Here is a 22787-nt window from a genome sequence, read left to right on the forward strand (position 1 = left end):
TCCATTGCACTCCTTTCTCGGCTGGACTTTATCTCCTATGATGCACCATGGGCATTTAGCTGAGGAGAGTATGGTGCATCATGGGATGAAGAGTCTGACTATGAAGATTTGCCCATAAAGGGTGATGAGGCAATAGAACTGTGACTCCCATGAAGCAATGCAGCAGTACTGCAGTTTCACCATATTTTGAGTTTCAGCAAGAGTATTTTTAACTCTTCAATTTTTTTGTCCATCTTTTGAAGAAAACTTCAAAATGCCAGTAGCAAGCTCCCCTCCCATCCCCACAAGCCCTCCCGTTTCCTGACCAGCTGTCTTCCAAAGACAGGTCCTTGATGGTCCAGGAGGCTCTTTCCAGTTTCCAGTTCTATGTCCCTAATAGAACTTGTTCAGCCTATAGAAGAAATCAGGAATAAATCTGATAAAGCTGAAAATGTATTGGTATTTTTCATAATTAAAAAAAAGTAGCAGTGTCACATTATCAGACCCAGGTGTCTGAAGTTAGGCTTCTATACCCCCATTTTCATTACTAGATAAAAGTTGCCAAGTTTTCAAATGTGCTAGAGGCAAAGATTTTTGTGGGTGGTATCTTTTATTGGACCAACTGCATGGTTGGGATAGACTTAGACAAGCTTTTCAGTGCAATATGTTCTTCTTCAGGTCTCAAACATTGGGATTTCCTTCATTCTAGTTTTGACTGAAAAGGGATAGATGACTGCTGAGCACTTCTAAAAATACCTATTAACTTTTAAATTCCTAAATGTGCATTTGAGAGTCCCAGTGTGTATGTGAGATACTGAAAGTTGAAATAATAACCAGCGTTAATTACACTTTTGAATTTATTTAGCACTTCTACAAAAAGGGGGCCTGTCGATCTTCAACAGCATCTGATCAAAATTAATTAGATTATAACATTGGCTTATGAAAAACCATAAAAACTACCACAAGAGAAAGTCATTGAAACATGTTGGATGTGCAAGGGCCTCAAAGCTCTCGCAGTTTTTAGCCACACAAACTGTTGTTGAGTCTATGAGTGTAAGTGCAATGAGGGTCTTCGCTTGAATTTAAGGATGTATTCAGTGTTACTAACACTATCACATTTGGATCAGAATATGTGAGTGGTATTAGTTAAAACTGCCCATGTTAATTTTCCTGAGTGCTGATTACTGAAATTTAAAACTGTCATGTAAGTAATTTTGTTTGACATGAGCTACGTTACAAAAAAAGGAAAAAAAGAAAGAAAAATGCAAGAGTTTCTCTTAAAGTGCACCTAGATCTTTGCTTATATAATTAGCAATATCATTGGTTCCCTTTTACCACATGAGGATTTGAGGTGCCCATAAATTGCAAACCACTGTGTAAGATGGTCTCAAACATTTTGTCCTTCATTGCATTTTACTCACAAATAAATAGGTGTAGAAGATAAGAGTGATAAACTCAATGTGCCTTATATAAACAAAATCTGATTTCTGTTTACCATACATGATATCAAAGCCTTAACAGGGAAAGTGTTGGTTTTTGATGGGAACTCTGTTCATTAGAAAGGTCTGGAGAGAAACTGCTGTGACAGTAAATAATAATGGATATAATTTCCAGGGCAATGTGCTCCTAAAAACTATGATCCTCTTCAAGCAGGACAACTGTGTTCTCTAAAGCCCTACCCTTGTCGGCGGAAAGAGAGAATGAGAAGAGAGGGCTGAAGACACAAAGACAGAGAGAAGTTAAATCAAGTCAGTCAAGGAATGGGCACTAGCACAGTGATTTCAGGGCCAGCATGGAAGTCGGTGGCTTAGTACGTAGTAGGCTTAACTCAGCTGTGAGGCTTGGAGCCTGCTGATGCTCCATGTGTCATACTGTCTTTGTACTTTAGTTGAGAAAACTGGGGGCTCCCTAAATTTGCCTAGCTTGTAAAAGCCACAAAGTTCCTTGTGTAGGCTGTCCACAAGAGAAGAATCTCCCATGCACCAGAGTGGCTCACCCTAGGACATTTTCATTGGCTTCATAGCATAAAGGTGTGGCACAAGGCACTGGCAATGTGGCTGAAAATCAGACCAGCATGACATAAAGGCTGTGTGAAGGGTTCTGCTTTCCCACTGGGTTTTACGTTGGTTTCAATCTATTGACTTTTATATGGTTCCTGATTCATACTTGTGTGTACAAGAACAGAATCAGGCCACATGTCAAAAAAGCTGTATTTCATGCTCCTGTTCTCTCTCCCCCACCCAACTGCTTTGAGAAATGTACACACAGTCCTACACACAGTCACACTTGCCTGCAATGAGGCACACATGCACAAAAGGATTTACTCTGTGCACATTGCCATCCAGCATCCAGGGAAGAATTTTACCAAGTTCTTTCTTACAAGATATGTCTAACTCTGCAGACATAATTTAATTACACTTCAAATCTTATGAAATTTACTTGATTTTTTTTAAATACAATGGTCTCAAAGAAAAATGGGGTTACAATATAAAAATCACAGCAAAAAAAGGTGTAAATACACTTGTCTATATATCGAATATAAAAGGCAGTGTCAGGGGAAAGGGCTGAAAGAGAATCTGAAAAGCAGTTCTTAATGTTATTTACATTTTTCTTTTAACAGCTACCAACTTAAAGCCATTCCACTTGTTCACTCTTTTTGGGGTAGCAGTAAACCATTACTGGGTGGTATTTCAGAGCGATTACACTAAATTGGTTATCTAAGGGCACAATTTGTTCTCAGACACAGAGGGTCTCCTACTATGCAGGTTTTTTTTCACACCTGTGTTTATCCCAATAAATAAAATTATCAATATATTTATTTCCAAACAGAGGCTGATTCTGTGCAAGAAGTATGAAACCCAAAGCCCCTTCTAGAAGCTGTTGCTCCTGCTTTTAGACTACTCCCTCTGATACACTGTATCTTGACATACAACCTGTTATTTACTGTAGAATATAAATAGGGAAATCCAAGAGTCCAAGAAACACCTTCGCTGTGATTGATATTGTAGTATTATATAATACACACAACCACCAACAGCTGTGTGTGCATGTCCATATGAAAAGGTGACAAGCTCACACACATCAGCAATACAAAAGCAGAGAAATCTTGTCATAAGCCAGAACTCACGTAACTTTTACAGCCATGTTGAAGGCCAGATTTGATGCAGACTTGTGCCTGCTTATCCCAGTAACAAATCAAGCTTTACCCATACTGGGTGTTAGTAAAGAAATGACCCAAAATGAACTACTATGCTTACTGCCTGAGCTGTTTTGAATGAAAGAAAAAAAAAAGGCTGGCGAAAGGGGGTGGTTGCAAAAGCTAAAGATGAAGTAATCCTGTAGGGACAAAGATTTTTTTTTTTTATGTTATCTTTTATTCAACTATCTGTATTGTTGGGGGCAAGATGTTAGGCACAGACCTAATTCTGTAGCCTGTGAAATGGTCCAGGTTCTGAGAGGTAGAGAAAGTGTAAAGGGAAAGGACAGGTGAATGACTTTGTGTCAAAATCTGGGGGTTTAAAAAAGAAAAAGAGCATAGATTCTTAATTACTAATATTAGTGTAACTTATTTCTGTCCTCCCTTTTAGTTTTATATCAGAACTTTCCTATAAGGCTGGTTGAATTATATTGTTTCACTCTCATTGAGTTTGTCAAAAACAGGCTCAGTGAAGAAATCTCTGATTAGACTCAAAAGTTTTGAGAAATCTCTGATATACAGGGCCGTTCTCTACTCAGGCATAGCTCTTCAGTCAGTGCAGTTATACTAGTACAGTGATCACAGCTGGGGATATTGTCTGTACTACTATCTCTTTTTTGATATCTTGTCTGCAGTATGACAGATATTAGCATTTTTCCCTACCCGTGTAGGTGTGTGTAGGTTTATACAGTGCATTCTTGTACACTGAAAGGATGTGAACATATATTCTATCACTATCCATGGAGCCTGCCTTTTACAATGTGAATATTAGGTGAACATATGCTAGGTACTGAACTAGGAAGGATGAAGTGTGAAGTGCATGTCTTGAGTTTAATCTCCAGAAGTTTCAGTGGAGTTGCTCCTAATTTACACCTGTATAAGTGAAGGCAGAACCAGGAACAGTGTGTTTATAGAGCGGATGTATATATTCTTGGATCAATTTATCCTTGGTGGAGAGAGAGACTCAGTTCCAATTTGGATTTGTGTGCATGCATGTTTGTATGTGTGTAGAGAGGGAGGGAACAGGCATAAGTGTATTGCAAGCCTTTTAAAATATGGTTTTTGTTGTTTACATGATGTTGTTTAGTGAGGAAATATTCCAGCTCTGATGAGAGATTCTCAGCTCAATTGCATACATCTCACAGTTGCCCAATCTTAAAACCAAAGGAGAGGAATGCATTATTTGGAATAGGAACTACAGAGGGGTTGGGGGTGCCGGGGGGGGGGAGGGGACAGAGGGACAGGACAGTCTCTTTGCTCTTTATATGGATTTTCATGTTAACACAACTGAAATTCTGATTTGGGGAAAGCTTGCCAAGGGATTCTATGAGTTGGATTTTGCAGTTCTTGATCCTGATAAATACTCTGCCCTCTCAGAGTGCCTACACACCTACTAACTCAAAAATCAGAGGGTCCACTTCCATTAAGATGGCCTCCTCCCATGCTTAGTTAGGCACATACTGAGGCATGGTTCTGGAAGAGGGTTAGGGGATACAGCCCTTATTGAATAGTTAGTTTCAGCGAAAAGAGAGAGGGCCACTCATTTTGGAATGGCTTAATTCATTGTACCTCTGTAAAAAAAGTGTTAGGGGCAAAATTTTCCTAGTGCAACCCATAACTTTTACAAGACTCACTGTGCAAACAGAATAGGCATTTTTCATATATGAAACAGTATAGGCAGAGATTCTTCCAGCCAGTTGTAAAAATGCTGCCCCCAAAATGAGTGTTTCATAAAAACTAGTCTCCAAACCTTTTTCTAGTTAGTTCACTCTCCTGCTATCCTGTACTTTAAGAAAAAAAATTAAAACGTACTTTAAAAAAATTGCCGTAAATTGTCTTTGTTTGCTATGTGGAGAGGTTTCTAATCTTTATGTTGTTAAGGAAAAGCGAGGTTTTTGTTGGATAGGGAGGGGCAACATTTATTTTTAAAATACAACAAAACCCCTTGCTATGCACAGATGCAACTCCCACTCCAGGGGGTGTATTACAAGGGCATTTCTCATATCCTTGCAACACCTGGTCTTGTGCCTCAGAATATAAACAAGGCAATATAATACACACCTTGGCAGGTATGCTGTCTTATTTTACAATGCTGCTACAGTAGCAACACCCTAGGAACCCAGATTTCACCCTCAACCTATTCTAGAGTATCATTGGTGCCACCGTGTAAGCCTGGTTGGGCCCCTACTGAACTCTTCCCAGTGAGCCAAATAATAGTGGGACATCAAAAAAATCCATATCTGCTGTAGTAAGAACCCTATTCTTATTATCTAGCACAGTAACACTGAAAGAGTTAAGCCAATTCTAGTTCTCATCTAGGTTTCTGTGCACTGTGCACAAGGTTAGCTGTTTTGGCAAGGGACGTTTGCAGGAAGCAACAGTTAAAAGGAAAGGGCTTCGGCTACCGGACTATAAAAGCGCCTACTTACATTACTAAGGGTTTTTTGGTGATCCAAAGAATTGAAATAAAAACGTCAATACTCATTTTATAAAACTGAGTTTTGATGCATGCTACTGAGAGGTGTGAAGTTTGCTGGGGGGGCAGGTCTCATTTGCTGTTACTGTCCAATAGATTCATGCCTTGCACTTGTGTTGCTCACACGTCTCCAGGAATGTGTCTGTCCAGGGGGAGTTTTAACTCATGTGGAAACGGTGCTCCCCACGGGTTATGTGGGAAGAGAACTCATACCTGTCCTGGCTGTGGTAGCCACACATGTTGCATTCGAAGGGATCGCGGAAGCCGTGACAGCCCATGTGGATGGTGTACATGACATGATCCAAGAAAAGGACTCTACAGTGTTCACACTTGTAAACTTTCACTTGTTCCCCGCTGCTGCTGATCACTTTGAACCCATCCTGGGAATTGTCAGTACCTGCCCTCAGGATGTCATATTGCCTCTGCTCCTCCTTTATAGACAGGCCATTTCTGGCATGAGGACCTATGTGATTCGTCAGGTAAATTAAACCACTACGTTCCTCATTATTGCTCTCGGTGTCTGTTGAGTCTTGGCAGCTGTTGCTGGGGGAGGCATCCCTTTCAGAAGAGATAGATTTTGCTTTGGAAAGCAGCAACAAGTTTTCTACTGCGCTGTCTTGAGCTGTATGGTTGGAACGAGCCTGATTGTCCCCGAGGGGCTTGTGGAGTTGATACATAGAGCTGATGACGGGCACAACTTCAGAGCTGCCTGGCGGTGTCTGCACAAGTGGACGCAAAGACTCTGCTCCTAGATAGCTAATGGCATTGTTAATGGCCTGGTCTATAACATGAGTCTGCATCATCTCATTCTCCTTCTCGTAATTGGTGGTGGCATCATAGGGAAGGTCAGACAGACACTTCTCACCTGTGTTTGAAAATAGGCAGGGGGTTAGATGTTGGGAAGGAAATGCAGCTAAACAACTGAACTTTCTGCATCAATGAAACCAAACCCTTCTCTACAGACTGGGATCCCTGGTTGAATTTCAAAGTCCTTGCTGCACATTGGGCTCTGAGCCTGGTGAATAAAGGCAGTGCGGCACTGCAGTTGCATGGCTGGCATATGTCTTACGAGACAAAGTCTCTCTAGGGACCCTGGCCCATAGAAGAGAGTGAAGATCATGAAGCATAACAAATAGTGTTTAAAGCTAGTTGAACTGTTGTATCTGCCGATCAAACCTAGATGCAAGCTTGCATGTATGCAGTAGGGTCCACTAGGAAAAGTACAGCTATACATATATAAATTGTTAGAAGATTAACTTATGGCTATGAGCCATAAGCACCAAGTTGCTGTGTGCCCAGACTTCTGCAAGTGCCTAGTTTAGGAGTCAAACTTCCCATCTAAAAGAAGGAATTCAGCACTCCTGAAAATCAGGCTCCTTTAATGCATGTTTTGGTTGGACACCCCAAAATTGCTATGACTACTATTATTGGTCACTTCTGAAAAACTGGATCAAAAAAGAGTAAGTTTAAAAATAAAACATAAGGCCTGGGAATTAGAGGAACTGTTTAAACATGTGGCTGGTGATTTAAAATACATCAACGCATTATGCTGTGCTATTGCTCATGCTACTGAAGTTTGTTCAGTTTACAAGCAGCCTTGAATTACAAATAGGCTCCTCATAGTATTTCTAATACATCTGTGTTATGACCAGTCCCATAAAGGATCACTGGGGATCATAAAGCAGAGAGAACTTTCTTCAGCTTTCCAGACAGTATTGCTTAGGGTGCCATACACTGGTTTTTGGATGGGTTTGGGCAGAGCTTAGGAGATCAATGGAGGTTGCAGGTATCCCCAAAGATTCCATGACATGAGGGCTAACTGAGGAGAAAGTGTCTGGTGCAAACTCTGCAAGAGGAACTTGGCAGAAACTTCCCTCCTGGGCTGTTGCAAATGCAGCAGGGCTTTACTCAAATGAGGAGGGTTTCCAAACTCAGTGAAGGGGTTGACATACAGTCTGGAAACCCTTTGGGTTAAATCCTGCAAGAGTAGTACTGCAGTGCAGTAAGTCATGGTGCTCATCCAGCTCTACTTGGACCCCTGCTTCCCCTGAAAACCTAATTCCTTCCTCCACTACTCTAGCACTGGGCTGTGACCCTATGCAGACCCTATGCATTGACTTCTGCATTCAAAGGAGCCTCATAGGGTGATGAAGCTCTCCAGTTGCTGCTCAGGTCTCTCACCATGTGATCAGTCACATAGAGGCACCCCCAAAATGTGAAAAGGCAAATACTGTAAAAGATGGAATAGGAGACATCCTCTCCCTGTGGGAGTTGGTGTTTTGGATGGGTGAAGTGCCATCTCATTGCCTGGGACTTTATTGTAATTTATATAATTCTTCTGGGGGGTTTTCAATTCAGGGTCCAATGATAAAGAGTACAGGATGGTCTAGGAGAAGGTTTGAAGGCTGACAGTTTTCTGTTGATCTTAAAAATTTGGTTGTCACTACTCTACTACCACTCCAAAGTCAGGACAATATTTGGCACAGAAGAGGAAGTAGCACTGCTTTCAGCTACATTACTGCCTGGCTGAATTTCCATTAGAGGAGCACAACACAGACACCTGCAAAAAATGGATACATCACTTGCTTCTGTTTCCTTCTGCATCCCCCTCCCTTTTCTCTGACCACACTAGCTCAGCCTCATTTCTGGTAGAGTTTTTATTAGCTGCACTGTTTTAATCCCCCAGTTTTGAAATGTAGAGTGCCAGTAATTCAAAACAGACTCTGTCCAAGTGTCTGACTTAATACAAGTTTAACTGCATTTTTAATAATAATTTATACCCTTGACAGAAAATCACAAGACTAAGGCATTTTAGTTTACAAATCCACTAGCCATAGTCTATATGCACTGTACATCACTAAAAGGCTGATAGCAGAACCTGGGCTTGCTTAATACACAAAAAATTAGGCATTCAGGGGAGCATGATTTTAGAAGCTGCTTATTGGTCAATATTTCCTTTAAGCAGTGTAACCAGACTATAGCTGACAGAAGCAATCAATCCTCTTAAGGAAAATCTGTTGCAATACAAGACTGTCTCAAACACACACAAGCATAAGGTAGGCAGGTATCGTTTTTACATCTGGGCCATGCAGATACTGCTTGTACTTGTTAAAAAGAATAGCTCGTTTTGTGGTTATCAAAGCATAAGTCAGTCGAACAGCTAACAGTCTGAAACATTTTGGAAGCTCTGAAGGGTTTCAGGGTTCCTGTAACTAAAGGCTAACAAACAGCTAGTAGTTTAATTCTGATAGGCTTTGCTGGGTGATGTTAAACATATTAGACATGTTTCTGTCTGACCTGTTACTGGCCAACCTGACTGCCCTTTAGTTTGGGAAGCCCATTTCGGCTCTTAGACCTGGGATCTGTTCTTCTTGCAAAGATCGATGTCACATGCTAGCATTGCCACTGCTCAACTGCTGTCAAAGAGTTGTACAGCTAAATAGCTCAACCTGGTAAATGAGTTCAGTCTGGAAAGTAACAAATCTACTCTTGAGAAGAGTGTGCTGCCTCTGCAGTATGGGTGTTACCATTGTACCTTCTTTGAATTCAGCACTGGGCTGAAACTTAATCCAAGGGGGTCTATAAGGAAAGTATAACACTGTGTTCTTTGCAATAGTCATTGGTGCTTCTTGTTTCCTATCTAGCCCCGAGGTTTATTCTTGGTGGGCTTGGTTTAATGAAAACCTGTACTTCCTATGGCATTACTAACCAGGATTCTTCCGGTCTCACATCTCCCCTCTTTTAAAGTCTCTCAATGAATCTACACTGACTAAAGTCAAGATAGGTAAAGAAAATTGGGCCTTGTATCTTTTTTAAGTAGTCAAATTATAGCACTATAATTTTTAGGTGCCAGAAGGGAGAGAAGGGAACTTATTTCAACAATGGTGAAACAGCCCTTTAATTCAACTTTTATTCTCCTATTACAGAAAAGGGATCCAGGCAAGTGGGCCATAGCTGGAGTCAGGGCCACTTGTAAGAAGAAGGGTGATGACTGCAGAGAACAGGGAGGAAGGCAATTTGGAAGTGTTTAATGCTGCTCTTTGTTGGTGGAGTCCAATCTTTAGAAGATCAACAAAACCTCCGCAAAGATTTGCTGTCACTAGCATGCCTTCTTACACCATACCCTGAATAACTGCAGAAAACCGCTGCCTCCTGAGTCTCCAATTTGAGCAGCTTTCACTATTGTTTGTCAGCATGAGGATGGTAAGGAAGACAAAAAAATGAATCCACCCCCCACCCTCACAAGAAGAAAATATCTTAGTGTCCTTTAAAAATGTTGGGCTTTCTGGTGCCTTTACAGAACCAATATTTTTCCTTGAGTAAAAAGTGTAAAATCAAATTCAATCCAGAGACTTCTGCAGAATTGCCTCCATGCACTAATCTCATCCCATGGCCCCTCCAGCTGCCCTCTTGACCCTTTTCCTTCCCAAACTCTAACTTCCTTTGCTCTCTCCCTTATTGAATCTCTTCATGCTCTGTATCTTAGCCTCCCTTTTCTGGCTCATGCACCAGCCCTCAGACAATCCATGCAAAGTACTTTATAAGAACTAGATAACCATGCACATCTCTCCCTGTAGCCTTCCTTCATCGACCCCTGTTCTCTTCCAGAATTTTTTCTACTCCTGCTGCTTGGTCACACCTTTGATCAACTGCAGTTGATCTTAGACAATCTCAGTGCTACTGAACCTTCCCAATGGCCTTTCCCTAAACAAATGACAAAAGACTCTTGTGTATCCCTTTACTCTTGTTTTTTTCTGTAATAATAAATAAAACCAATCATGCTCACTTCCTAGGCCCTATGCTTTAGAGGCTCTATGGTCTCCTCACTTCTCTGCTACTTCAGATTACTTCTGCAGTCCCCTCTCTTCCTCTCTGTCAACATCTTCCAGGGTTCTTGGCTGACCCTCTCCTTCTTCTCCAGGAGAACCCTTCTCTAGCATAGTTAGCACAGGACACAGATGAAGACTACGGTGTACCTGTGTGCACCTGCCCACTTTGTGTCCTGCCACAAAGTGGAATCTCTCTCTCTAACCTGGTCTGTTATACCTGCTCCCTCTCCTTAAAACTTAATTCTCTCCTTCAGGAGCTGCTATAAAACTAAATGGAGTCTGAATATTCCAGCACCCAGCTAGATAACCAGAGTTCAAGTTTTCCTTTGGCTTCCAGGTTTTTGAGGTTTTAAATCCAATTCTAAAGAGCAATTCCATTTTTATCTGTGTTATTTAATTTCCTTTAGCCACATCTATGTGGCAAACTTACTGTGTTGGGCTGTGGTGCTTCAAGCACACCTCACTGTCTGTGTGGGTTCCTGCCTAAACTGGAAGTGGTGTATCTATGTTTGGTAGGTGCTGCAGGCATGCTCAACAGTGCTGAAGTGAAGCTAATTAGCGCTCACTGCTATGTGTATACGGCTATTACTGAAAAGTAATGCAGCATGTTGAATGTTCCTACTTAGTGGCACAGCAAGTCTGTCATCTTGACATAACATTTGATTTTGCTACACCATTGCTACACTGAAGACAGAATACCAAAGGAAAAATAAAATGGACACAACTTCCAATCTCGGTCACTGAAGCAAGAAAATGTCTTTTAATAAAGGAAAGAAGCATACTCTGGCAACTGGGGAGTAAGAGTTGCTTTCGGTTTGAATGCAGATAGTTGTGCATAACCATCTTGGTTTTACTTTTACTATCTTCATCTGTCAGACACCTGAGCACCTATCTCCAGGCTCATCCAAGAATGGATCAGGCAAGCATGCAGCCCTTCTGCAGCAGCGAAAGATTATTAACACTGCACATTCATCTGCACACACATAACCTCACATCTAGCAAAAAGCAGGGCTCTGCATCCAATTTAAAGTTAACAAAGTTCCTAAACAGAGGCTTCCTATTCCTAGAATCATAATAATAAAGACCTGGGCTAAGAACAGTAAGAAAGGGCATAAAGGCTCAAAACAAATGTATCAAAACCCTACTGGACATTTTACCCTGACAGGTTACACATGCCGAAATGGCTAGCTGGGAAATTGCCCATTTTGAGTGTATCCTTACACTTGACCCTACAGACTTACATCCCATTAGTGTAATCATAGCAAATCATAAAGCAAGATGGAAAACCCTATTAGGTTTTTTTTTAGGAGACAGCAAACGTTTAACTCTTACCAACAAATTTCTGAGGCATAGAGCTCTTACGTTTGGCGACGTTACTTGCTAGTCTATCCAGCACGAGGGATCGCTCTGGCCCTATCTTGCACAAGTCTTCAGGCATTTCGCTCTGGTGAGTTTCCTCTTTTATGACTGAAATCAAATAACATCAGATTAAGTACGCTTGCTCCGTTTTATATGGAACATCAGTTCGTATGATTTTAGTCACACTTCCAGTAGCATCTGACTATACAAAAGTAGGAGTTCACAATGACAGAGACGGGCTGATTTTCACTCCTTATATCACGGTCCCTCATGCTGACTAATTTATATCACTACACTCATTCCCTTTGTAGAGATAAGCTTGTGAAGTATAACTGACACTGCTGAAGTCCGATTCTCCATTGCTCTGCCCCTTGTTTCATGTAGTGCACCATTGCAAAGCGAATATATAACGCAATGGTGCTGGTTTGTTTTACAATGGTGCAAGGGATGGACTGTGGTACAGTGAAAGTAAGAACAAACCCTATGATCTTTAATACCATATTAGATGCCAAGCACTCCATCCCTTGGCCTGTCCTCAGCTCTTTTTAGTAATGAAAACACACACTTCTATTACCATTGCTTCCACAGAAACAAGGGCATGGCTGTCACTTGGGTAAAGTGGAACATATTTATAATTTACACCAAAAACAACTGCTCTGGCAGTTCTCTATTACCCCACTTCCTTGATGCAGTTTTAGTCATTAAAATCCAATTTTAGCTAGGCCAGTGGCTAAACATATTTACTGTGGAGCACTGACCTCCTGCACTCATTCTGTTTACTGACTTCCCACTGCTGGTAAATGTGTAGGGGGCTGAGAAAGGAAGCTCAACAAAGAGAGTCTTAGTTCTGAGGCATTAGGAAAAGGGTTCTGGTTATTTACAGTGTTGCAACTGTCTGTGGAAGTTGAAGGAGGTACGAAAATGAAGGGGTATGACAATGGTTCTCTGAAAGTATCCTGGGCATCCCATCAAGTGCATCAGCATGTATTGAGTGATAATTTCCTGGGTCTTTGTGGGGTTTTGTCTGTTGCATAAAATTGTGACTGGTATCAAATGGCAAAGTGAAAAGAATAGGTGATGAGGCTTTGATTTAGCTACTCGGGGTCCAAACCTTGGTCTGCATTTTATACTCTATACAGGCTGATGAACATGTTTTTCCCAATGGATGTGTTCACTTATATATAAAAGTTTCCATGGCACTTCTGGCTGCTGTAACTAGGCATCTCACTGCAGTAGAAGTAACTATACTGGGCATCTGCAATGAGGATGCACTACAGCCAGATTTTTTGTAACAAATTTCTACAAAGAGTAGCTGAGGTAGCTGATAATGGTCCCATGGAGGACCATCCTAAAACCCAGTGGTGGGAGCAATCCAGCAGATCTTAACCAGTGCTCCAGGAGAACATATTGCAGTGTCTGAATCATGACAACTGGGCCCTAGACCATCAAAGATTTTAAAGGTTGGGAACAGCAGCAGAAGTGACCAGACAGGCAGTGTAGGTGTGGGTGCTGTGTCACACCCGTTACAGAGGCAAGCCCCAAGTCTTTTACTAGCTAATGCATGCAACTGTTTTCATAAGTAGTTTATGGAAAAACAGTGCAAGTCCACAATGATAAACTTGCATCTCCTTGGGATAATGGCCCAAAGCAACAAGCAGTCATAGTTTCCATGGCATTAAATGTCAAATAAGGATAGGCCAGTATTTCAACATCATTAATTTTTCAAGAAAAATTATCAACCCAAAATGAAAAGTGTAGATTACAGAATATGTTCCAGGTTTTGCAACTGTACCCCCAAGAATTTTGGTTACAAATCTATAGTCTCTAAAGAAAAACATGGACGAAAATATTTTGTCTGGTTTTTTTGTGGAACTTTTCCTAACTTGCTTCAATATTAGTATGTGTCTAAATAGTGTTGACTTGGCCAGGTTTTGTTTTTGCCACATGTTGCCGTATTTTCCCCAATTACTTTTCATAACATAATAAACTACAACAGTGAAGTTCAATCTATAAATTCTTGTTATTTTATATACTGCTGGGAAAGGTTGCATGAAGCTCCCACTGATGTCTATGGGAACAGTGCCAGGCATTGGGGAGGGAATTGCGGCCGTAACGAAGACTATGTGAGTTTTGCCACTGACTTCAGTGGACTCAGAGATTCATCCTGAAGCTCCCATAGCTTCTTCTTTGTTTAAAATGACAAAATAAAATGATAGAAAATGTATAAGCTCTTGTTCATCTTCTCCTATCTCTTCTCTGGGAAGAATGTTTCTCAACGAAATCTGTCAGGTTCCTTAAGAAAGTAGCTGAAACCCAACTGTTCAGGTTTTTTCAATTAGGTTGGGCAAAATGCTAAAAACACATACATAATCCTGCTGTAACAGAAAGATGGACTGGATGACCTAATAGGGCTTTCCACCTCTAACTTTTCTATGAATATAAAAAAATCAGTGGATTTTATTGCTATTGTAATAGCTCCATAATACACACAGAAAAGCTATATGAACAGTAGTTCTTGCATATAAGCCTTAGTTACTTTTCTAAGTATAATAAACATTTTAAAATACCACAAGGACCTTGACTCATTCTGATCTGCTTCATTGCACATTCTCCTCTTTAAGGAAATAAGGAAAATAACTTAAATATTGCAAAATGGCATTTATAGTCAGAGAAACACTGATTGTGATGAGGCAGGGCGCATGGTTGATACTTTAAAATACCAGGATTGCTTTCACCACACTTTTATTTTTAAAAGGATGAAAAAAATATTTTATGAAATGAGAAATAATATAATTTTTATTTAAAAAATGCAGCAAGATATAGTGGTTAAAAAAATGCTACTCCCTCCATTTTACCCCAGGTTTGTAAAATCAAAGGCCTGTTAGAGGTAATGGGAATCTGTATGATATTTCTCATTGTATATGCAAGAGAGAAATGCTTCTTATAAGCCACTCATAAATATGCCAAATTTCAACCTGATTCAAATATTGAATACTGAGTTGTACAACCCTAAACTGGTGTGAACACCTAAGTCTTTTTTTGTCATAGTTTACTATCAACATAGTGCAATTCCCAGAACTTGATAGTTATTTCATATGAAAGTCTCTGGTTACTGACCTCAGTTTCATCTGCATATTTTTCTTTACTAACATTTTATTTTCAGCCAGTAGCTGAAAAACTCATACAGATTTTCCTATTTTGCATGCAGACATTTCAAACCTTTATGCCAGGCACTGAATATTTTAATCCCAGACAGAATATTTGCTTCTAAATCCTATCATCACTTTATGGAATAAATATTGAGTGAGTATATTAGCTGCAGCTTTTCTATTTATACTTTCTCCAGCCCCTCAACAAAATTAGAAGGGGCGCCGCTCTAACATGCTGTCTGTCAGAAAAATCTCAGTGTTATCATTATGTGCATATACTTAACATTATCTGATAACATGTAAAAACATATTCAAGTTCTGTCTGGATATCCAATATTAAATAAGGCATCATTGCAAATAGGAAGGAGAGAACCTTCCTTTTTGTCATCTGACAAACTGAATAATCTGTACTGACAAGATCAAAAGAGGTGTACAAGAAATGTGCTTTACCAGGCAGACTCTAACCTTAAATTCTGACATATGCTTGAGCCAATGTTTTCCACCTAGATCACTGAATATAAATGTAGCCTGTATAATTTTCCCTTGTGATCAGCCCCCTACATCTTGTTGGTATTTTTATATTAAACTATTCACAGATCCTAATCAATCTCTGGCACATTATTCCCAAGGAGAATGAATCAGGGCTATAACACTGGGGATGGAATGGAATGTCAGAATGAACTGATCCTCCCGGAAAAACCCACCCCAAAACTGGGTCTCTGACAGGCATGAGGCATACCTGCCTCACTTGATTTAGGTTGATATTTGTTTGCTGATGGTCCATTTTCCACAGAGGCTGTCTTGGGTGTACTGACCGACTCCTACGTTGTAGGGCAGATACAAGGATTTTTTTTTCCTTGTTTATCTTATTGGGTTGGGAAATGAAAAAGCTCAGAAAACCAACTTATTACCAAACCTTGCCCCAAGCATTATCATGGTGAGTGTAAGAGTTCTGAATCGCAAAGCAGTTTACTTAGGTTTTAAAGGAAATAGGCCAGGTTCTACTCCACCCTGCTCAAGTCCCTGCAAATCCATACATGCAGCTATGTTTGTAACACACCATCTTCTTACCCTTAAGAGTGAGTCACATTCAAAAAAGATCAGTGAGAAGGAGGAAGACTCACATACCTTTTGTATTAATAGATTTTCAGAGACTCAATCAGGTAGAATAGAACTGCACTTTGGTGCCTAAATCCACTTACATACCTAAAAAGTGGAACAGAATCTGTCCGTCTCTACATACAACCCCAAAATAGCTTTTTACGCATGACTGTAAATAAGCAAAGGATGCCAACTAGTCATTGAATACAGTAATCACTCCAAGTGCAATAGATATTTTATCTCCAAACATCTGTTCAGTGGCTCCACAACTCATAGTTCCTCTTAAGGTGCAGTAGTTCCAGGACAGTTCTGTGGGGAATTACATTTGCAGCTCATCACTGATCAATCAGGACTGGTTCCAAGATTGGCCTTTCTGCTTTGTACACTTACCAGGATACAGGCTGCCCGAGAGGCTCATGGTTTGCAAGTAGTTGTGGCAACGTTCTTTATGCTCTTCTAAAGAGCTGCGTTGTTTATAGCTCCGGCCACAATATCCACACTTGTGAGGTTTTCCCACTGCAGAGAACAAAATGTAGGAAGTAAGTAAAATTAAATTATCAATAGTATAATAATGACAATAACAGGAAGTCAGCTAGGGTTATGACCACCTGTGACCAACAGAAAAAGTAGGGCATTTAGGGAATCTAAAAGAAACAATGACAATCCAGTTACAAGCTTTTTAATATCCAGGTCAAATCATGAACTGGTGAAAGTGATTTTGATGTATCTACCCTGATTTACACTGGATGATGAAGGTGGCCTTAAATCTCCAGAAGCAGAAGCTCATTTACCAAACCATGTTTTGTGTTGTTGATGATCCCAGTTGATTTTCTGTTCTGCTTTGGAATTGCTTCAAAAATCTAATGTTAAATGCAGTATCCAACAGATTATTTTACAGCAGCGACTGCTGGCAAGCACTAGCTCAACCAGAGAATCATAGAGGCACCATATAGATTAAAGCATAGTAGCAAATTTGGTAACATTTATCTAAATATTTTGTTTCTTCCTTTTTAACTGCTTATTAGATGTAAAAATAATTGCAAAACTCCAGGACAAATAATGTTAAAACCCTGAATTTTCAAGGTTGAAACCCATCTTGAAATGCTGGGATTCCTATTTCTGGAATTTCAGAACCTCACACCTTATCCTCTAGAATCCTTAGCAGTCAGGAGTTGCTGGTTTGGTAGTTTTCAGTAATTAAGTCTGTCTGTTCAAAGAGCAGGTGCAAAAAGAAGTGGAGGTATGCAAGCCTGCCCCCTCTCCATGCTTGGATAATGTGCCTCAGCTACAAAGTGGGGGGCCAAGAAGGGAATCCTATCACTACAGCCCAGAGCCGTAGACATACTTAGGCAGCTAACTCTCATCATTGGGTACCAAAGCATCACTACAGTTCTGGGCCTAAATCCATGAATTATTTACCTCTGCAGAGACTGCCAATGAGGAAAGCCAACAAGGGATACTCTTTGAAGTGTGGACACCCTGCCACTAGACAGAGGTGAACTGGTTCTCCTGTAATGGGAACTGACTCAATCCTTTACCTAAACATGAGCTAACTCTAAACTGAGGTTCAACACAGTTTGGAAAATACTAAATCCTTTTAGATTTACTTTCCTTTGTATTTCCCGCTTATGGAAGCATTGAAGTATCATCAAAAAGCTTGATCAGATAGAAAAAGCACTGGAAACCCCACAGTAAAGACTGTTAGTGTTTAATTTCTGGTCCCACATTTGCAGCCTTACAGTTAAAAAGACTATATTGACAGTTTTCATCAGAAGCTATGCATGGTTTGTCAGAACCTTCTCCATCTTATACCTTGTATAACAACAGCATTTCTATTGCCCCTACCACTGTAGAAAGCCATTAGCACCGAGCTAACTTTCACGGGTATATTCCTAATACTATGCCCTCCAGTGAAGGCTCTCTCTTAAATAATGACAGAGAGTATTCCAGCTTAATTCCTAAACTCAGATGAGACTGTGGACCTAGGTAGCACAGCTGCTGTTTGCTTTTAGGTTTGGGAGCAAGGGTCTGGATTTGCTTCTCAAAATGAGCAAGATCTTTTGGTCTTTTTTAGGCACTGGGAAGATTGTTTTCCACTGGAAAGTCAGAGTATTTTAGAAAATAAATCTTTATATTACTCCTGATAGATGGAGCTGCACTTGTCTACAAGAGTTCTTATATTTAAAAAGAAGCGGCCTCCTTGTCCCACAAAAGCGCCTCTTGCAGCCTACATTCTATGTTGAGCGCTATATGTAAGTTCAGCCTATATATAGAGAAGCAGGCCTTATACTGGCTCTGCAATTTCACTCACATCCTGAAATCCATAATTAATGCAAGCAACTCCAACTCATGCAAATCATCCCATGAAAGAGGACCCTGACATGGGACCTTCCAACCAACTTGATGCTACGAGGAGGGAAAAAATTGCTTTTTGGGGGGTCACCAAAGTAAGCAGTTTAGTAACTCTCACACAGCTAAAACACGGCAGCCAATCATTTCTTGTTCATGTCACAGCTTCAACATAAGAGGACCTGCATCCTGAATGAAGAAGACTGGATGGCAGTGAGCACATTCACAATTCAGGACTCAGCCCAGAACAAAAGATACTTTGCCTGGGAACTGCTGAAGTGCTCCAGTGTGGTAACTTACCCGAGTGAGTCCTCAGGTGACCGGTGAGGGCATCCCTGCGACGGCAAGCATAGTTGCACAAGTGGCATTTGAAGGGCTTTTCACCTGAGTGAAGTTTTATGTGACGGAGGAGGTTGCCTTTCTGAGTAAAGGAGGCTCCACACTGACTGCACTGGAAAGGGCGTTCCCCTGAGTGGAGGAGAAGGAGAAATTTGTGAGAACAAAAAATCTTACATAGTAACAAGAGAAAGATTTCAGTGAGAAAGTTGTTTTCCCACTAGTGCTCTGACTTCCACCGGCTGCAGGTTTGATATAACATGAGGCTTTCAGACTAAACCTGCCAGTTTCTTAACGCTTCACTGGCTGGGTCAATTTGATCTGAAAATCTAATTTTTTTTCCCTAAATCAGAATGGCACATCACAATGCAAATTCAAACTCATTTAAATAAAGTGACTGCAACATTTTGTGTTGAAGAGCCACTCTTCCTGATCAGCAGTTTTGGAATAAACCAATATCCAATTTTGCATGTTGTGGCATTTGGTGGGGTTTTTAATGTGGCTTTTTTCAAAGGGTCTTTAAAATATGCCACTGAAGCAGCAAAATAAAAAGGAAACTCATTAAAAATGCATTTCAGGATCACAAGTTCATTTCAGCGTTACATTCTTATATTTAAATGAAAGGCACTTCATTATAACAGTTATAATAACTTCTTTTCATTTACATTTTCCCTGTATTTTCCCTTTCAATTTCTTCTCCATTACCTGTCTGTCCCTAACCAGCCAAATCAGGAAAGAGACAGAAAGAGAGAGAGAGAGAGAGAGAGAAATAAAATAAGTTAAGACAGTGCAAAGGAAACCCTGTACCTTCCATACAAAAGTCCTGACCCTTCTCTAGGCAGGATATGAACGTAGGAGTTGTATTAATGGGCGCTGCTTTTCTCTATTTCAGAGAGGGGAAAAAAAAACCCTTTAAGGAACACAGCCATTATTTGTCTAAATTGCTACATATTATCAAGTGAGTAAGTCAGATTGCCAATATAAAGATTTAAATAAGGCTTTGTTTTGTATTTTCTTCCCTTCTTATTGCTCTTTGAAGTTGATATGCTCTTTTGGTTTGAGGTACTTGATTTTTGCATTTCTGGTAAATGCGATATTCTGCATTTTGAGTTGTACTAAATGGGTGCACCAATTTACATATGAAAAAAAATCCTGTATATCATGCCCCACTTTCCAGCATTCTATTTGCCATAGGAAATAGTCCCTAACTCTTAAGTCAAACCAGTCTTTGAAATTTATTTGCTTATTTCTGTTTCTCTTAAACATCTAAGCTAAAATTAGGGTAAGTTATCCAAGATTTTAACATTAGTTTTATTTTTTGTACAAAAAAAGAAAAAGAAAAAAAGAAAAATATTATCCAGTGCAAAAGAACTGCACTTGTTTACAAATATTACACAAGCTATACAATTTTCTTTCCAATCACATGGATGTCTTTTAGGACATACTTAGGAATAACTAGCTTGGGTATTCATCTGTGTCAATATCAAAATTAAGCTATAACCATTCTTACTATTGAGTAATGTGGTTGGAAAGCTGAGAAACAAGCAGATAGTAGCATGATCACATGTGATGGACAACTGTAATCAGAGCCAGCACTAACACGATAAAGAGGTGCTAATGTTAGGATATTTTGTAGAAAAGTAACTTGACTGACCAAACATCCTCAAATAGGTCAAGAACCTGTTTTAACTTCAAGGAAATGAGCTCCTGTATTCACTTAAAACTTTGAGAGCTAAAATCCTCATCCACTTTAAAGTGGTAGATAGCCTCATAAAAGAATGAGAAGAGAACCCCACTGGGTTTTACAGTATGACCTCTTGAGAAGAAGCCGTTTACTGAAGAAGTTGCAAACAACTGAGCTGTTCTTTGGGAGTATGTTTTTGGTTTAGTTATATTCTCCCAATTTTGGTGACAGTTAATATATGAGATATTTTTGTAGGTGGAATGAAACAGTGACTGAGAAGGCAGTTCTCACTGATGGTCACAAATACAGAGGAAATGGTTATTTTTCACTAAGCAGCATTTCAATTAGGTTTACTCAGAGGATCAAATCAGGATAAAAGTATGCAGGGGTATATGTGCAGAGTAAGAATGAAATGTATCTCCAGCCTACAGCTCTCATAATTACAGGGTGAAACTTTAGGTTGGGCGGAAAAGGCAGACAGATGGAGTATTTGAAATGAGACTGTTGCGTGTTGTATAATGCTACAAAGCTCAACATGGGATGAAATATTGGGGAACCAATACCTGACTCACTATATGATGACTGCTGAAAATACACCAGTAGTGAATGCCTATTTTATTCACATCCTTAGGTTGTTCATTCTATCATTGTTGGACATGTGCTTTATATGGCACCTAACAGATGAAACTGCTTTCCTAAGGAAACTGGTCACATCTGGAATGGGCCAAGGCTAATCATCTCCCTACCAAGAAGAAACAACATGATAGTCCCCCCAGTTCCCAAAGTAAAATCAATCTTTTTTTACTTGAGTAATCTGGTCTAACGGTTGCTTTCTGATTTCCTGCCTTTCCGAGCAGTACTCTTTCTGGGTAGCTTTCACCCCATGCAGAGATCCAGAAAGACAGGACTCTGTAGCATAGGTCTTGTGTAGACTTTCAGTCTTCCCCTGTGAGAAAGGTCCAGCATCTTATTTGCAACCTTTTCATCCCCCTTCAGTAAAGTGTCTTTTACTGCACACACATACACACCTCTCACACTCCCATACATGCTTAGTTTTATCCTCTCTCTGCTGGAATAAACCAGCTATCGTGTACATAGGTGCTGAGCTGATTCATCTTCCCCAAACAGGCCCAGTCAGGTGCAATTCTGACCTGCAACATGGCCCTCTCTAAAGGTCTATCTCCAAATTATGTGACATGGAAATGATCCTGAGGGGGTGGAAGACATTCAGCTTTCAGAAGCATTGCAGGTGCTTGACTTTTTTCCAAGAACAGGACATGTTGTTTTCATGAGTTGGAAAAAATGAGGATTCTTTTGACAGAAAGGGCCTCTACCTTTTGGGACATTAGCAAAGATTTTAAATCTAGGTCCTGACAGGAGACTATCGAGCGCTCTAATGCACTGTGTTACCCTGCAGGGAGAGTCACAGTGAACTCTGGAACTATACTGTAGCAGTGGGCAACAGATATGATAATGGCTCCAAGTGTCTGATGCCTAACTAGAGAAATATGGAGGTCCAGATTCTCAAAAGCACTTAGGTGCCTAACTCCTGCTGATTACAGCAGGCAGCAGGTACCAATCTATCTCTGAGGACCAGGTGACCACACAGCAGAATCAAAGGGTCTAGGGCTGGATCCCAGTGGAGCACAGACAGCACAGATAAAAAATACAGCTAAGCCAGGTAAGCATGAATCTATACAGATGTCTGATGTCTCAAAATCAGCAACTATGAGTTTTCCCTTTCAAATGTTCCTTCTCCTAACGTTCAACCTCAGAGTTAGACTGAATACGAGCAATCAACTAAGAGACTGGGGAGAAGATATTTATGAAATGAGTTCTCTTCTTCAATAAGGAGAAGAAGGTAAAAATACTAGTGAATGGCTGGTGTTTTAGAGCTACTTAGAACAGATGGGGCTGGGTAGAAAATATCAAGTGCTCCTCTGCATATCTGCACTTGGCAGGTGTATTCATTAAATGTAATTATACCTTTTATCAGGCCAGGCAGCCATTATATTTTGGCATTTTAGTGTGCCAGAGTTTTATTCATTTATCAAATATTTATTTAAGAGAACTTCACTGCATACGCAGGTTTTACATGAATTAGCAGGCAAGTAATTCATTTGCAAGGCTTATTCCTTCATCAGGCACGCATTGAAATGGGCTTCAGTGAGTCAGTTAAATGTCTCTAACAGTGATTCCCATTTCTACTTTAATTCTCAAAGCACAAGTCAAAGGAAAAAAGGTGACCGCTGTATCCCTAAGACAGCCCTTCAATTTAGACTCACAGGCTCTGAACCTGAGCTTCGACACCTGTCCCTGACTTCAGCAG

General features: G+C 40.3%; 1 protein-coding gene across 6 annotated transcripts in view; it reads right to left on the reverse strand.

The window, feature by feature from the left end:
• Positions 1-382: 382 nt before the first annotated feature.
• Positions 383-22787, reverse strand: part of IKZF1 (IKAROS family zinc finger 1) — a 70143-nt gene continuing 47738 nt past the window's right edge. For 2 of the 6 annotated variants that reach the window (XM_025206115.1, XM_025206116.1), the window contains exons 5-8: positions 18739-18906; positions 16480-16605; positions 11813-11947; positions 383-6516 (exon numbers count right to left, since the gene is read on the reverse strand). In XM_025206115.1, the coding sequence (XP_025061900.1) occupies positions 5810-6516; positions 11813-11947; positions 16480-16605; positions 18739-18906 (1136 nt within the window). In that variant the 3' untranslated portion in view covers positions 383-5809. The remainder of the gene's footprint in view (positions 6517-11812; positions 11948-16479; positions 16606-18738; positions 18907-22787) is intronic. The other 4 variants (XM_006025334.3, XM_006025339.3, XM_006025337.3 and 1 more) reach the window with 4 other exon arrangements.

Source organism: Alligator sinensis, unplaced genomic scaffold (assembly GCF_000455745.1).
Source record: "Alligator sinensis unplaced genomic scaffold, ASM45574v1 scaffold796_1, whole genome shotgun sequence".
NCBI classification, from domain to species: Eukaryota; Metazoa; Chordata; order Crocodylia; family Alligatoridae; genus Alligator; species Alligator sinensis.